Source organism: Pelobates fuscus, chromosome 2 (assembly GCF_036172605.1).
Source record: "Pelobates fuscus isolate aPelFus1 chromosome 2, aPelFus1.pri, whole genome shotgun sequence".
NCBI lineage: Eukaryota > Metazoa > Chordata > Amphibia > Anura > Pelobatidae > Pelobates > Pelobates fuscus.
Window position 1 is genome coordinate 131,567,721 of NC_086318.1, and position 15,291 is coordinate 131,583,011.

The following is a 15,291-nucleotide window of genomic DNA, read 5'->3' on the forward strand; positions in this document are numbered from 1 at the left end:
AAGGATCTGTTCAGACTCTGGGGGTCTCTTTTCAGCAGCCTGCAACGCCTTATTGCTCCGCCTCTGTGATTTAAATGGATTTAAAGAGCTGTATGTAGTGCTCACTTTAACCCCTTAAGGACCAAACTTCTGAAATAAAAGGAAATCATAACATGTCACACATGTCGTGTGTCATTAAGGGGTTAAGCATTGCATACAGTTCATCAGTCAGCCTGGGGCCACTAAAAATGGTGCCAACTTACCAAAGGGGAGCCTCAAGTATCCATTAATTCCTTGGTTTCCCTGTTGTGAGTATGGAATTACTATGCTCACAACGCATTGTAGAAATCAACATTTAAATGTTTTTTTTTTTTTTTAAATAGCTGTAACATTGCTCTCTTTGATAGCTGCATACAGCGCATCTGTCAGTCTGAGGCCATAAAGATTGCCCCAGCTGGCAGAGGTGGAATCCCACGTATCCCTTGATGCCTGGGACTAAGTGGGATTTAACCCTGCTCATACTAAAAATTGCAGTTGTGGACATATGGCATAGAAATCAATTAATTACAATTTTACTTACACATCACTTCATTTGGCAGCAGTCAGTATTCCATTTGCTATAAAAGTGGAAGTGACATCCTCATTAATGTTGTTACCTTCCTAAACCAAAATATTTATTTAATGTATGCTCCAAAAAGTTATAGAATCCCTCAAGTATGAGAACAAAAGAAAACTGTAAAGCCGCTAGAAACCACCAATATATGAAATAATGTTGTGGTAAAATCGCCAAATAGTCTAACTAGAGATTGTTTAGATCCCTTACTGGTTACATCACTTCCAGTATTCGTCAGTCTGGTCTGGTTGCACCTTAGGTGACTGTATTTTTTATGTTTGTCTCCCCCCTCCTGGATTTGGATTACATACCAAAACTGCAGGACATTCCATGCCGTCCTTATGGTATTCAAGCCCATATGGAGGATGGCATGGAACATCCTAATGTCGGGAAGATGTTAAACTAAAAGATTAGACTTGGATATGTTAATGTGATATTTGCCCATCTAGTTATATTAAACTGGGATACCTTGTTATCCACAATTATTTTTTAAGTGATGGGATTTGCTTTACATTAATCAGTTTAGACTCAAATTATTAAGTGGGCTTATCATTGTAAGATCTGAATGTTTCACAGTGGCCACTTCATTATTGCGTTATTGTTTTAGAACTCTTTGACTCCTACTGCTTAAATAAAAAGTCTCAGAAAATGGTATGGCTGCAGTTGCCAGAATTCAACAGGGAGAAATTGCTCATACCTTGCTTATGTTCATTTAGCTGTAAATCCTTTACTTTATTTGAGTATGATATAAAGAAAATGCAGTATTAATGTAAAATGCTGCAGCAGGTATTATATAAGGGCACAGGGCCAGACCAGGGAGCATGTGCTTAGCACCTCCATTGGGTGCAGAGTGCTCTAAGCACTCCCTCGTAGTCCTGCGTTTACTACGGAGTGCCAGACTGTGATGGAGCGATTACTGTGGTTTGCACTCAGTGGCGGTGCAAACCACAGGCTCTAACAAAAGGGTAGACCGGTTTAAACACTGCACATACAGACTCGAGGCACCATGGCCACTTCTTGTCATGGTGCTTGAAGTAACCCTTTGAGTGAATAAATCCGTTTCAGTTAACTATTCTGCAAGTTCTTGTCAGACATTAACCATTAACCATGAAACATGCAGCGTGTATTTACTGGTGGTTATACAACCTACACAGGCTGAACTTCTTTTGATCAAATCTGCACATTACTGCTGTAGAGTGTGGCACAGATCTGCTGCTGCATTGTGCCATATACCATATTTTGTTTGGTCATGCCTTTTCCCATTTTGAGTTGTGAGTGCCAATGGTAGCAGCAGCACATTTTTCTTCCTTGGGTGCTAGTTACCTCTTATATTCCTGACTATGTTTCAATGGAATCACAGTAATGTGTTGTGACTTGGGCTTCACAGGAATGTATCTCGCAGTCAGCAGTGAAAACAAAGTTTGAGCAGCACACTATCAGAGCTAAACAAATAACAGATACCGTGAAAGCTATAATGGATTCTATTAACGTGAGGTCAGCTGACAAAAGGTAGGACCATGCAATTTTGTAAGTATTTGTCCGTTAAGCTTTTGTACCACAGATATATATGTATCTCTTTATGTAATGACCCTGCTACCAATGTTTGATCCCATTGATCTGAATGTTTCATATGTTTCTGCATCTTGCAGAATATGTTAAAAGATTTGCCTTTTCCAACAGACTGCAAACTTTAAATCCATCCCCAAATTTCAACACTTTCTGCAGTACGCATAAGGGGGTTTCTCTGTAATGAGCAATTCAGTGCCAAGATCTATATTTGGATTAATCCTCCAAAACACTGGTTGCTCAACTTTGTCCTTATTAATAATCTCCACCAATTCGTCTATCCACACATTATTTTTATTTTGTCGTTCTATACACATACAGGGTCTTTAACTAAAGTGAATTTCAAATTTAAGGCAAAAGCAGCCAAACTAAAAGAATAGTTGATTTTTTGACCTGTTTTGATCTTAAATTTGAAATTCACTTGGAATTCACACTTTAGTGAATACGCTTGATACTGGCAGTTTGCTTTCATTGTTCTCAAAGCTGGCCATGATCTCTGATTTTCTTTTTTCTTTATTTATTTTTGCTTTCAGAATTCATTCCATAGAAGATCGAGAGTACCAGATAGACAGGTTGGAGTTTGTGCAGGGTCAAATGACAATACAAGCTGAGGATATCAAGAGACGCATATTGCATATTGCAGAGGAAGTCAATGCACAGGTGCAAAAAGGGAATTAATTCTTCTACAATGCTGCTATGATTTGTGTGTTTCTCTTTTTTTTTTTTATAATTGTTACGCTAGTCCATGGGATTGGACTGTAGTCCCCATATGAGAAAAATCATGTGACTTAAAATCCAACATTGTGCCCCCTTAACTATGCTGTGTGTTATTGAGTTAAAATAGCTACCGAGCAGCTATGATTTTATAATAGCCCCTTGTTTTTTTTCTTTTTGTTGAAATCACTACTGTGCGTCAGAATGCAGTTCTTTTGATGGGACACTCCACAGTGGACTGTTGCATTTTTTTTTTGTCTTCACATAATCTAAAACATATATGATCACAGATATCATTGTGTAATAAGCTAAATAATAGAAATGAATGCAAGCGAAGGGTAAATGCATAATAAAAAAAATTAACACTTGTAAAAATGTGTAATATATTTTTGTATTCTATATTATTGGAGTGTTGTTGAAATGCTAGTATGGTCGCCCTACTTGGTGCAGATTGCACGTAACAATAGTACAAATATTTCTCTTGTGTAATATCCATGTATTCGTGCAGGTTTCTACTGCCATGAAGGAGGAGATCTGTCACCTTTCTCTTCTGGTTGACAAGTTCAGTGAAGACTTCCACCCTTCTCCACAAGTTCTAAAGCACTATAAAAACGTAAGCTCAAATCTTATCCCTCTCCTGGTAATAATATACACATCCTGAAAATAATTAAATAAAAATTATCAGTGTTTCAAAAGCTGCAGCTGCATGATAGAAACCCACACAATAATTACTGATCAGAGTTATTTAAAGCGGCACTGTCATGCCGAATCCCGTTTTGTTTTTTTAACCCGCCTCCACTACATCCAATCGACCCCCTAGTCACCCCCAAATAGCCCTAAGCATCCCAACATTACCTATTTTTTATTCTTTATTTTCTGCCTCGATCTATATTCAGGGCGCCGCCATCTTTGTGTGGGTAGGTGAAGTCCCTGTGGGACACGTCATCTACCCACACTACACAGACTGTGAGATTCCCGCACATGCCCAGTGAAACACCTGGACATGCGAACGGGAATTTCACCCATTCATTCATCAGACAGACGAATGAATAGAAAGAATCAAACGAACAAACAAACACCGAATATCAGTGTTCGTTTGTTTGTTCGGTTTATTACAAGGAGGGAGCTACCGGCGTGCAGCTCCCTCTTTGTAATATGTAAAGACAGAAGCGGCAGGGAGCACCACTTCATAAGCCCCCCAGGTCCCCCCCTCACTCTATGGGGGTCAATATGAACCCCATAATAGCATAAGGGAGATTAAAATCTCCCCAATGCCCCTACTCGCTATACCACGAGTAGGGACATGTCACTGTAAAAAAAACAATGGTAATAAGGGGGGGGGGGGGGGGCTTGAAATCCATCCAATCACAGTGCTCTGTGTCATTTTACAAACGTGGGAAAATTCCAAAGAACTTTCCCACGCTTGTAAAATGACACAGAGCACTGTGATTGGATGGCTTGAAATCCATCCAATCACAGTGCTCTGTGTCATTTTACAAGCGTGGGAAAATTCCAAAGAACTTTCCCACGCTTGTAAAATGACAAAGAACACTTTGATTGGCTTAAACCCACCAATCAGAGTGTTCTTAGCCTAATTGCAGGGCGGGGGAAGGCTTTATAAGCCTTCCCCCACCCTGCGGAGCTCAGACTGCGCGGAGCCCTCCATGGGTGAAGATGGATTATTTTTTTGGCGCTCTGGTTTTTTTTTTATTTTTAGTTCAATGGGTATGATGGTTTTTTTATTTGCCCTTTTTTGGGGCTGAAAAATGAAGATTTTAGAAAAAAGAAGACGTCGAATGGTAAGTTTAATTTTACTTTACAGGTTAGGAATTTTATTCCCCCCTCACTATTTTTTAGGGTGAGGGGGTAGGTAGAGCATTTTTATTTGGGTGGGGGGTGGGTGACTAGGGGCTTGGGGACCCCTAGTTACCTTGATGGGGGGGGGGGGGGGGAGGACAGTAGGTCCCCCCCCATTATCATTATGGCCCCCACCCGCCGCCCCCGGGGGGGGGGGAGGACAGTAGGCGTCCCCCCCCCTATTACCATTATGGCCCCCACCCACCGCGCAGGACTGGGGGCCGGGGGGGAGGACAGTAGGTGTGCCCCCCCCCCATTGTAATTTATGGCCCCCACCCACCGCGCAGGAGTGGGGGCTGGGGGGAGGGACAGTAGGCCTCCCCCCCCCCCCCCCTCATTATCTTTATGGCCCCCACCCACCGCTCAGGGGTGGGGGCCGGGGGGGACAATAGGTCTCCCTCCCTTATTTTACTTTAGGGCCCCCACCCGTCGTTTAGGGGTGGGGGCCAATAGGTTTTTTTTTTTGTTTTTTTGTTTTTTTACAGTGAGCAGGCTGCTCACTGCTTACTAGACATGCCCCTACTCGCGGTATAGTGAGTAGGGGCATTATTTAATAATACTAAGTCATTTTTACTTAGTGTTAGTAAATGTGGCTGAAAGACCAGTTTAGGTCTTTCAGCCTTTTAATAGATAGCTCCCTGATACCGTGGGAATTAGGGAGTTATCTACTAAGCGGCTGCAAGATGCAGCCACAGCAATGAATAGGATCGGAGTTTCATTCATTAGAATGAAATTGCGATCCGAACAAAGTGCCGAATTGCGTTCTAAAACAAACGAACATACTGTTCTCATTCAGTTAGAACGCAATTCGGCAGTTTCGTCTAAAATGACGGGAAGCATCGCGGGAACACTGAGGAAAGGTGAGAATTCTGGGAAAATTGCTCTGACCAGCGGAAATGAAGCACACTTTGCTCCTCCGCTGATCTGAGCTGGTCAAGCGGAGAAATCCTCCATATGACAAAGAGTCCCTACTTTGTCTTATGATTTTAAAGAAAACTAAAGAAGACAGGAAGAAAAGAATAACAGATCCTGAGAGAGGGGGAGAAGAGGAAGAGATTGAGGAAAGGTAAGTTCGGCATGACAGTGCCGCTTTAAAGTAAAATATTCCTGTTTCTTTTCTCCTCTCATAAACTACATTATTTCTCAGACAAGCAGACAAAACCTCAAAACAATAAATCTTGCATCTATCCCTAGGGGCCTCAACTTGCCAACACTCTTGAACAGTGGGCAGTAATATCATTAGATTGTTATTTATCTGCTATAGAATAAGCATGTATAGTCATAGGCTTATGCCAATAATTACTGCCGTCTTTTATCCAGTTGAATAAACAAGAAATCTGTCTTGTATGTGGGTAAAGTCCAGGCAATTAATGAGAGCCAACCACATAACAATTTTGTAGATGTTGGGCAAACAGAAGGAATATCATTTTCCTAACTGATAGAAGTCACAGAAATTAAAGGTTTGTAGAAACAAACAAGTCACTTTTCTATCTAACATTGATCTGCTGTCAAAAGCAAAAGGAGTTCATGAACTCACTTAAAATAAATGTAGTATCCAATATTAAGCATTTTAGGGGTATCCCCCACTCTCAATGGTTCTGTACATCTTTTAAAGACACAAAGACTGTGCCCTGTGTTCATGTTTATTGTATGTAGTTCCTGAGTTGTGTTCTTCATAGATAATAAGCATTATTCTATAGGAAAGCTCACACTTGCGGTGCAGTAGGTATTTCAAAATGAAGCTGTACAAAATATACTAAACTTGTTTTATTGATATTGCAGTAGAGCTTTTCAGGAGATCCTTATTTATCAGCTGTTAATTTCATTGCCCTTTATGTATCTCCAATTTTTCCAGTTGTATTCATCTATTCTACATTCCACTTGTAGCATTTCTTACATGTTTGTTTTGGTAAACTTTATTGCCTACATTTGAACTGGCTATTTTAATCAGTGGCCTTCTGTTGACTCTTAGGAACTGAATGCACATATAGAGAAAGGCATGGGCCGAAAACTAGCTGATCGTTGCTCTAGTGCAGTGAATTCATCTATACAGAATGCACAAGAAGACATAATAGGTGAGCTTTGTATATATAACGCTTTGGCTATGTGAATATACATGTGTACAGACACACGCATACATTTTTTATTTTTTATTACATTGATGTCATTTGTTTTCTAAATTTATTTTGTGTGTGACTTTATTTATTTACTTCTTGTACATATTCCATATATGTTCAATGTTGCAAACAAGATCCTTTTTAGTATACACTCTATTGGGACACCTGACCATTACACCAACAGGCATTTTTATGACCTTGCATTCTGGATACATATACAGGGATGAAAGTTCTTATTGGAAAGGTGGCATCCTGTCACAGTACCATCTTGAATTCACAGAGTTCTAAAGAATGACCAATGTTTTCACAAATGTTTGTAAATGCAGACTGCATGGCTAGCTGCTTGATTTTATCCACCTGTGACAATACCTGTGGTTGAAACACCTGAATTAATTCTTTAAGAGGTGTGTCCCAATACTTTTGTCTAAAAGTGTATATTGCCAAATAACCATGTGCATGTTTTGTTTGACAGAAAAGCTGAAGCCTTTGCTGCCCTCCAGTGTTGAAAAAGAAATTTACACATCCTTACCATGTAGAAAGTTTGACCTCAGCTACAATCTAAACTGTGATAAGTTGTGTGCGGATTTCCAAGAAGACATTGCCTTTCGCTTTTCCTTTGGCTGGACATCACTTGTTAATCGATATCTGGGGGAAAAGAATGCCCGCCTCTTATTGGCATTTGCAGAACCAACATTACAGGTAGTCACTTTATCCTAACTAGATCTATAATCCATGCAATAATCTAACTTCTCTTCATCTAATTATCTCTCCACCTTCGCATTCAGTATCAGTATAAGTAAGTAGAAAACTGCAGGATAGTAGGGGCTATCATTTCTTAACTTTTCAATAAGTTGTAATTTCTGAACAGTCTTTGTACAACTCAACCCATAGTGAACTTGCCAAGCATTAACCAAGTTATTAATGAGGTTGTGAAAAAAAACCAAAAAACTATTTATCTTTTTTTTCAAGGTACCTCGGCCAGTCACTACCCCTTCTGCAAATGGTATGCCTGCTATGTCACCCCAGTCTGCAACCCAGGAGGAGCTCATGTTCTCATTAATGTCTGGCTTGGCATCACTAACATCAAGGGGGTCCGTGGGAGTCATTATAGTAGGAGGAGTGGTAAGTACCGAAAAAATAAAATAAATACTTAAAAGTTCCAGCAGACTTTTCGTTTGTGATGTAAAGTAATTTAAAATTGAATAACATATTGGATGCCTTGGCAGAAATCTTCTTCATATTACAAAAAAATACCATCCTTTATAATCTCTCTTGCAGAAATACAACCTGATTAGCAGGTTTGAGCCTTTAGTTCCTTCCCTGTCCAAGTACTTTAAGGGCTTTTTGCCTGTACTTTGCAAAAGTCGTTGAGTTAAATCCAAATTCTTGTGATGGCATTCTTACTTGTTTTCTACCTAAACCAACTTAAATATTATATATAATATCTTAAGGATACAAGTCTAAAGTGTTAATGTAGATTAAAGTGTGCCCACCATTATGTGATACTTTGTAATTGTATGTGTGAAAGCCTTAGATTAGATGTGCCTGTGTTAAAATCCATTGTCTTGTCTTGTTTACTTTTTGAAATTTCTGTTCTTTTACAACAGTGCACCTCTAAACAATATGATGATCATATTGCATTAAAGGCAGTGCAGAATATTGCAATATGCCAACATTGGCTATTGTAGAAGTCCCAAGAAAAGCAGCTATGTGCATTTTTAGGCATTTGTGTCGTAACACAGCTGCCGTGTTATTAGTAAAGTCTAATATTTTTTAATTACCTTGGATATTTTTACAGATTTGGAGAGCTGTGGGCTGGAGGCTGATAGCCGGTTGTTTATTGGGTTACGGTGGATTATACTTGTATGAGAGGCTAACGTGGAGCACAAGAGCAAAGGAAAGAACATTCAAACAGCAGTTTGTAAACTACGCTGCCAAAAAACTGCACATGATTGTAAGCATCACGAGTGCAAACTGCAGTCACCAAGTTCAAAAGTAAGTGATTTCAATCTGGAGTCTATATTGTTTTTTTAACATGAACCCTGGTAGATGCTTAGACGCTTGGATACTGAAATTTGCACATTTTCTTCACATATGTTTATGTTCTGTGCAGAGAGCTGGAAAACACTTTTATCCATCTATGTCAGCAAGTTGATATCACAGAAAGAGAACTCATCCAGTCCATCAATAACCTAACTGATGAAATAAAACAGCTGGAAGGGATCCAGAGCAACTCCAAGGTTTTAAGGTATGGAAGCGGTGTAACATGTTATACAATGTTGATAGTAACAAGATGTTAGGTGCTGTTTTATTCATGTAATTGTTTACAAGCCCCACGCTTTAGCTCAGGATGTATGTGTTTTGGATGGGTTTTACCGTATGTTGGTTAGTTTTGGGTTGGAGGAGGAGTATGGATTTGTGTTTTTATATTTCGTTTTATTTTTTATTTTATTTTTATCTATGGTTACGTAAGGGTAGAGACAGTGGGTATTTCTCTTAACCCTTTGTGCAGTGGTATGTACCCACACACTTACAACTTTTTATTTCTGAATTCTGAACTAAAGAGGGTTGAGACATTTTTGTGCTATCTTTCTGTTATTCCCATGGACTCTTCCTTTAAAAAAACAAAAATGAATCAAAAATGTTACACAAAGGGAATCTGTTAGGAAAGTGTTGTGACAAACCTCCTTCAGGTCTCAATGGAAATCCTTAAAGTAACTTTGCTTGTATGCTAGTAAATCTTATAGATCGATATTTTTTTTTTTTTTTAATAATTGTTTTATATTTTTATTCTGCAGAAATAAAGCAACCCACCTCGAAGCTGAACTAGACCAGTTCATCAAGACATTCCTTAACCAGAGCAAGTAAAGTCACAGTATGCAGTGGCTGATGCCCAGCCAAGTTGGGAACATGACTTGAAGAGCTAAGGGGATACTGAACGTATGCAAACTAGTTATCCTTGTTAATATCCTCCTTTGTAAGTCTGCTCCAAACACAAGGAACTATACACAGTGGAATGATCTAGACTTTTGGAACTGCAAGACATGCAGTTTGAGAAAATGGTACAATATGAAAAGTACTAGAATATCGAATTGACTGAACTTTAAGATTGTGTATGAAGTGCACAAAAATGTACAACGTATAACAGTTACTAGTTTTGGCAGCCATTGATCTTCGTATCAAAGATCCAGTATGGTTATTGATCAACTGAATTTTTTTTTCGACCTAAATTAATATGTATGTAGCTGACCTATAAAAGTTCTTAAAGTCCAGTCATTCACGCAGGTTGATACCATTATATAAATAGTTTTACTTTACTATTTTCTTAGGAGACTTTTATTAATGTTTCGGTTTTTTTTTTACGCAGTTGCTCTTCTATTTGAATATCATTTCCACATACACCATTGTACTAAAATGTGATCCAAAGTTCGCAAATAGTATTATTTACAAAATAATGTATTTATTTTATTGCACACAATATTACCAATTGCCTAATGCAGGACTTAATGTTAAGCTGAATGGTTATGTTGGACACCGTGTCTGCACACACACAAAAATGTCAGGGAATACAGTTTTACAACACATTCTTTCTCAGGAATCCCACAAAACGCAATAGCAATGTAATGTGAATTAAAACACCGGGAAAAGACATGCACTGTTTGACACCACTGCCCTATATTATTACCATCCATAGGATATACAATGTGGAGGAGGCCAAACTCCAGCTCATAAGTGACACAGGTAGTTATTGTAAATCATATTGTGCCAAATAACTTTTAGAAAAAACACTTAGAGAAATGTATCAGGCCGTATTAAGTTTCTTCACAAGAGTTAGGACACCCTGACTTAGGGGAGAGTTGGGCCTTGTGCCATATGATTCTCTTCTATTTTGAGTTTTGTAAAAAAAAAATATATATATTTAATTATATATACATTTTATATGAAACGGTTAATAATGTAAAGAAATGTATTATGTTGTACTGGTGAGATAAGTATAACATGTATTAATGACCTTCATTTACCTTCAGGTGCTAGGCATTTGGCATCAGGTACTTAATTTGGAGTAAAATACCTTCATGGATTAAGGATGTCCCATATCTGAATCCTAATTGTTCCTTTTGTGTCCACTTGATGTTCTGCATTTTTCTAGGCAATTTTGTGCAATAAACGTATATTGCAGTTATGGTAATAAATAATCACATCTAAATAAAGGTTAGCCACAAGTTGCTGTTATTTTAATTACCATCATCGTATGAGAGGCTGTCTAGACGTAGCCCTGCATACAATGTAAATAGGTAGTGTATGAGGTTGTGCAGCCCTTCCTGTGAGCATAAATACATGCGTATGCCATCATTGGAGGAAAGCACAAGGAAGATGATTGGGTGTGACCTGCTCATCCTTGAAGTTGTTGGTGTTGGTGCCCACTGCTAGTGTTTTCTACTCTTAAATGCACCCGATTTTACACTAAGTGTACATTTCCATGGAACGAAAATAAAATGCCACGTCACAAAAATGGTCCGTTATTTAAATGCCTATAAGCCAGTCGTCGGGGAGCGTGCAAGTCTCTGATGCTATCTCTTAGTGCTTAGTGAGATTGCATACTCTGTGGGATGGTGAATAGTTCCATCTGAACATTAATCTAAATGCACTGGAGTTGGCAACCAATACAAAGGGATAATCCATTCTGAAAAGATATGTAACCTTTGTGTTTATGGTCTATTTGGAAACAAACCATTTAAAATCCAGCTGCAAAGTGAAAAGTTTTCATCCATACCATAATCTGCAGTATATGCAGTCACTTTCAAAATTAACTCTTCAATCTTGTCTTTAATTTCAAAAGTTAACGGATGAGGAAGAATGTGTCATCGCAAAGGAATATGTTAACTATTGTACTCTTACGGTTTTATTGCTGTATGAATTTATCTACGCAGAGATTATATAAAGAACTGTTAAGTTACACTAAATATTTTCTATTGCATTTTCTTACATTGGCAATGTTATAAACAGCACTGGGTTTTCTACATTTTCTCTATCAAGTGTGAGCTCTACAATTGCAAGTATGTAAACAAATATATATAAAAAAATTAAATTGATTTTTTTTTTTGTAATTTCTCATTTGTGTGACTGTGACCTTTATTATGTTGTATTCATTCACCCTACTAATGCAAGTATTTGTGAAACACATAAATGCCCACCTCTACTGAGAGTCTGAGCCACAGTCAGTGCTGTCTAGATTCTTTATTCACAAAACTGAACAGAGCTGTGATTTAGCGGATAGCAACTCCATCATCTTAACACTTGGCTGGTACTGCTGTAGAATATGGAACTATATCCAACTCCCTACATAGCAGGCATTCTAGCCTGGCAGAGTACCCAACAGAAAACATTTTTGCAGATAGTGTAGGTACTCGAAAGATACTTTTTATGCATTATCAACTGCTACCTGGAAATGATGAAAAAGGATTTTTTGATTTGTACACAAATTATTTCCAGCTGGCTCAAACTAATCAAATTCCTTTAAATCAGGCGCAATGCTCAGACCTGTTTCTACTTCTTTGTAAAACTGTTTATCCACTTATGTTTACCAAACTTGACTTCCGCAGTTTGCAATACTATTAACCAGTTTTTGAAACTTTTAATTCTGTATTATGTATCCTGATGCTTTATTCAGCTAATGTTAGAATAATAGTGTGAATCCACTGGAATAACAAAGTCTTGAGGTTTTTCTGTAATTCCCTGATCATTCTAAGCAAGCCCTGAGCAGCGCACAACATCTACTTTATGACAAAACTATTTTTGTTTGGAATTTGGTTCTGGGAAAAAGTATGGTAAAATGTTTTCTTAAAATACATTTGTAGATGAAACTACCTTGGGAAGCAATTTCAGTACAAGTGCTCACAATGCTGATATTGGTTTCACTGAAGTGATAGCCATTACGAATACAGTTTTTACTTTCACAAGAGCTTTATAAATTGAATGCAAATCCCAAAATGCAATTCAATGCAGACAAGGCTGCTACTTGTACTTTAAAGGTGCGGAGTCATATCAACCTCAGAAGGTTATAGAAGGGTCCTCTGCTTTTCTTAGTTCACACATGAAAAGTCATCCATATTTTATAATATGAGGAAAACAGACAGAGTAAAGGTAGCACCACTAAAACAGAAAAATTAAATAATAAACTGGTGTCAAAATATAACAAAATAAAAAAAGCAGAATAAGTAAAAAAGTCTAAGATAGACTGGAAAAGGTCTATGAGGTAGGGACATCCAAAGTGAGACCTGTCTATAGAAAGGTGGGCACACTCTTGATAGTAGGAGTATTCCTCACTGTGACATAGGTGAATCCTTGAAGTTCATATGAAATAGATAAATGATAACAACTAATGGTGCAGTATGTCCCAAATAGGGGCTGGATACAGTATAGGAGATCTATATGGTTCTACTCCCGTTTAATAGAGCTATCTACCTAGCTCTAGTGTGGATGGCGTACAGCGGTACATTCCACACTCATAGGATATGTGAAGTATTTGTAGTTTTGCTTGATGTAAGGGCTATATGAAAATATAAAAAAACAGCAATAATGCTTACAGTATGAAAACCAGAGGTGTAATAATAAAATACCAAGTGGTTACTCACATTTGATTGAGCATGCTGACTGCTCAATGAATACAGCTTGAGTGGTATAATCCCCACCTAGTAGAGTAATATCCTCACTGGAAAATTAAAAAGATCTCGTACCAGGTAAAAAGGATGGTGATCATAACAAATAAAAAAAATATAAAATGATTAAAAAAGTAAAATGGCTAACTCGCAGATAGAAAGTGGCCAAAATACCTTTTATTAAAAATACTGTCATAAAATACCACAATGCATTTTGCCCTTAGGCTTTATCAAGCGGAGATCAGACAGTATAACCTGGCAGACAGAAGTATATGTAGGGAATGTACATGTAATTGTTTGAAAAAGGCACCAAAATGACGTCATTAATTAATATATATAAAACACACAAAAGATTTTAGAAATGATGTGTTAGTGGTAGTAATGTCTTTTGTGTAACAAGTATTGTTGTTAAGTTGGGGGCCCCTCTGAAGATGATGCAAGGTTTGTCTAGAATGAGAGTTTTTAATATTTCATCCTGTTTTAAAATATGCCAGTGGTTTGTTTTTTTATATTTTTTTTTTTTTTTTTTTTACAATTCTGTGCTTGGTAACCATGTCATAATTTCACGACCTACCCCTGGATGTTACTAAGACGAGCCCATTAATATCATCATTAGGATGCGACTGCTGAATGATGGGTCGCGTCCTGAGCACGTCATTGGGGACGTGTCTCCCACTCTCCCATCTTGACGTAAGTTATAAGAACGTAACTCCTACAAGCCCCAAAAGCCATTGCGATAAATCACGTGGCGCGGCCCGACCCGACCCGTAATTAAATAGGTCTGCTGAACACGTGACCGCAATCTTTTATTATTATTTCTATAAATAAGCCTCATTTTTAAACAATATTGTGATATATAACCTATACATGTACTTTAACACTATGTAATTTCTAAAATCTTTTGTGTGTTATATACATTAATTAATATGGTGCCTTTTTCAAACAATTACATGTACATTCCCTACATATACTTCTGTCTGCCAGGTTATACTTTCTGATCTCCACTTGATAAAGCCTAGGGGCAAAACGCGTTGTATTTTATGACAGTATTTTTAATAAAGGTATTTTGGCTACTTTCTATCTGTGAGTTAGCTGTTTTACTTTATCATCATATTATATATTTTTATTTGTTATCATCATCCTTTTTACCTGGTACCAGATCTTTTTAATTTTTCAGTGAGGATATTACTCCAAAGAATCCTAGGTGGGGATTATACCACTCAAGCTGTATTCATTGAGCAGTCAGCGTACTTAATCAAATGTGAGTAACCACTTGGTATTTTATTATTACTTCTCTGGTTTTTATACTGTAAGCATTATTGCTGTTTTTTTATATTTTAATATGGTCCTTACATTATGCTAGACTACAAATGCTTCACGTATTCTTTAAGTGGGTATTGTACCACTGTACGCCATCCACACTAGAGCTAGGTAGATAGCTCTATTAAACATGAGTAGGACCATATAGATCTTCTATACTGTATTTGGGACATATTGCACCATTAGTTGTTCTCTTATCAATTTCATATAAGCTTCAAGGATTCACCTATGTAACAGTGAGGAATACTCCTACTATCAAGAGTGTGCCCACCTTTCTATAGACAGGTCTCACTTTGGACATCCCTACCTCAGACTTTTTCCAGTCTATTTAGGACTTTTTTATTTATTTATTTTTATTTTTTTGACTTTTTTTATTTTTGTTGTGCATAGAAGGTTACAGCATTGCTTGCATGGCCACAGCAGCTTGTGGTGACATTCTGTCATCAAACTAATATGGTGACCAGGG

General features: G+C 37.7%; 1 protein-coding gene across 1 annotated transcript in view; it reads left to right on the plus strand.

Moving 5' to 3' along the window:
• Nucleotides 1-10,190, plus strand: part of MFN1 (mitofusin 1) — a 32,317-nt gene extending 22,127 nt beyond the window's left edge. Inside the window, exons 10-18 of the mRNA XM_063442694.1 lie at nt 1,980-2,101; nt 2,692-2,818; nt 3,381-3,485; nt 6,702-6,804; nt 7,319-7,545; nt 7,816-7,968; nt 8,645-8,841; nt 8,960-9,094; nt 9,645-10,190. Coding sequence (XP_063298764.1) covers nt 1,980-2,101; nt 2,692-2,818; nt 3,381-3,485; nt 6,702-6,804; nt 7,319-7,545; nt 7,816-7,968; nt 8,645-8,841; nt 8,960-9,094; nt 9,645-9,714 — 1,239 coding nt within the window. The 3' untranslated portion in view covers nt 9,715-10,190. The remainder of the gene's footprint in view (nt 1-1,979; nt 2,102-2,691; nt 2,819-3,380; nt 3,486-6,701; nt 6,805-7,318; nt 7,546-7,815; nt 7,969-8,644; nt 8,842-8,959; nt 9,095-9,644) is intronic.
• Nucleotides 10,191-15,291: the final 5,101 nt, after the last annotated feature.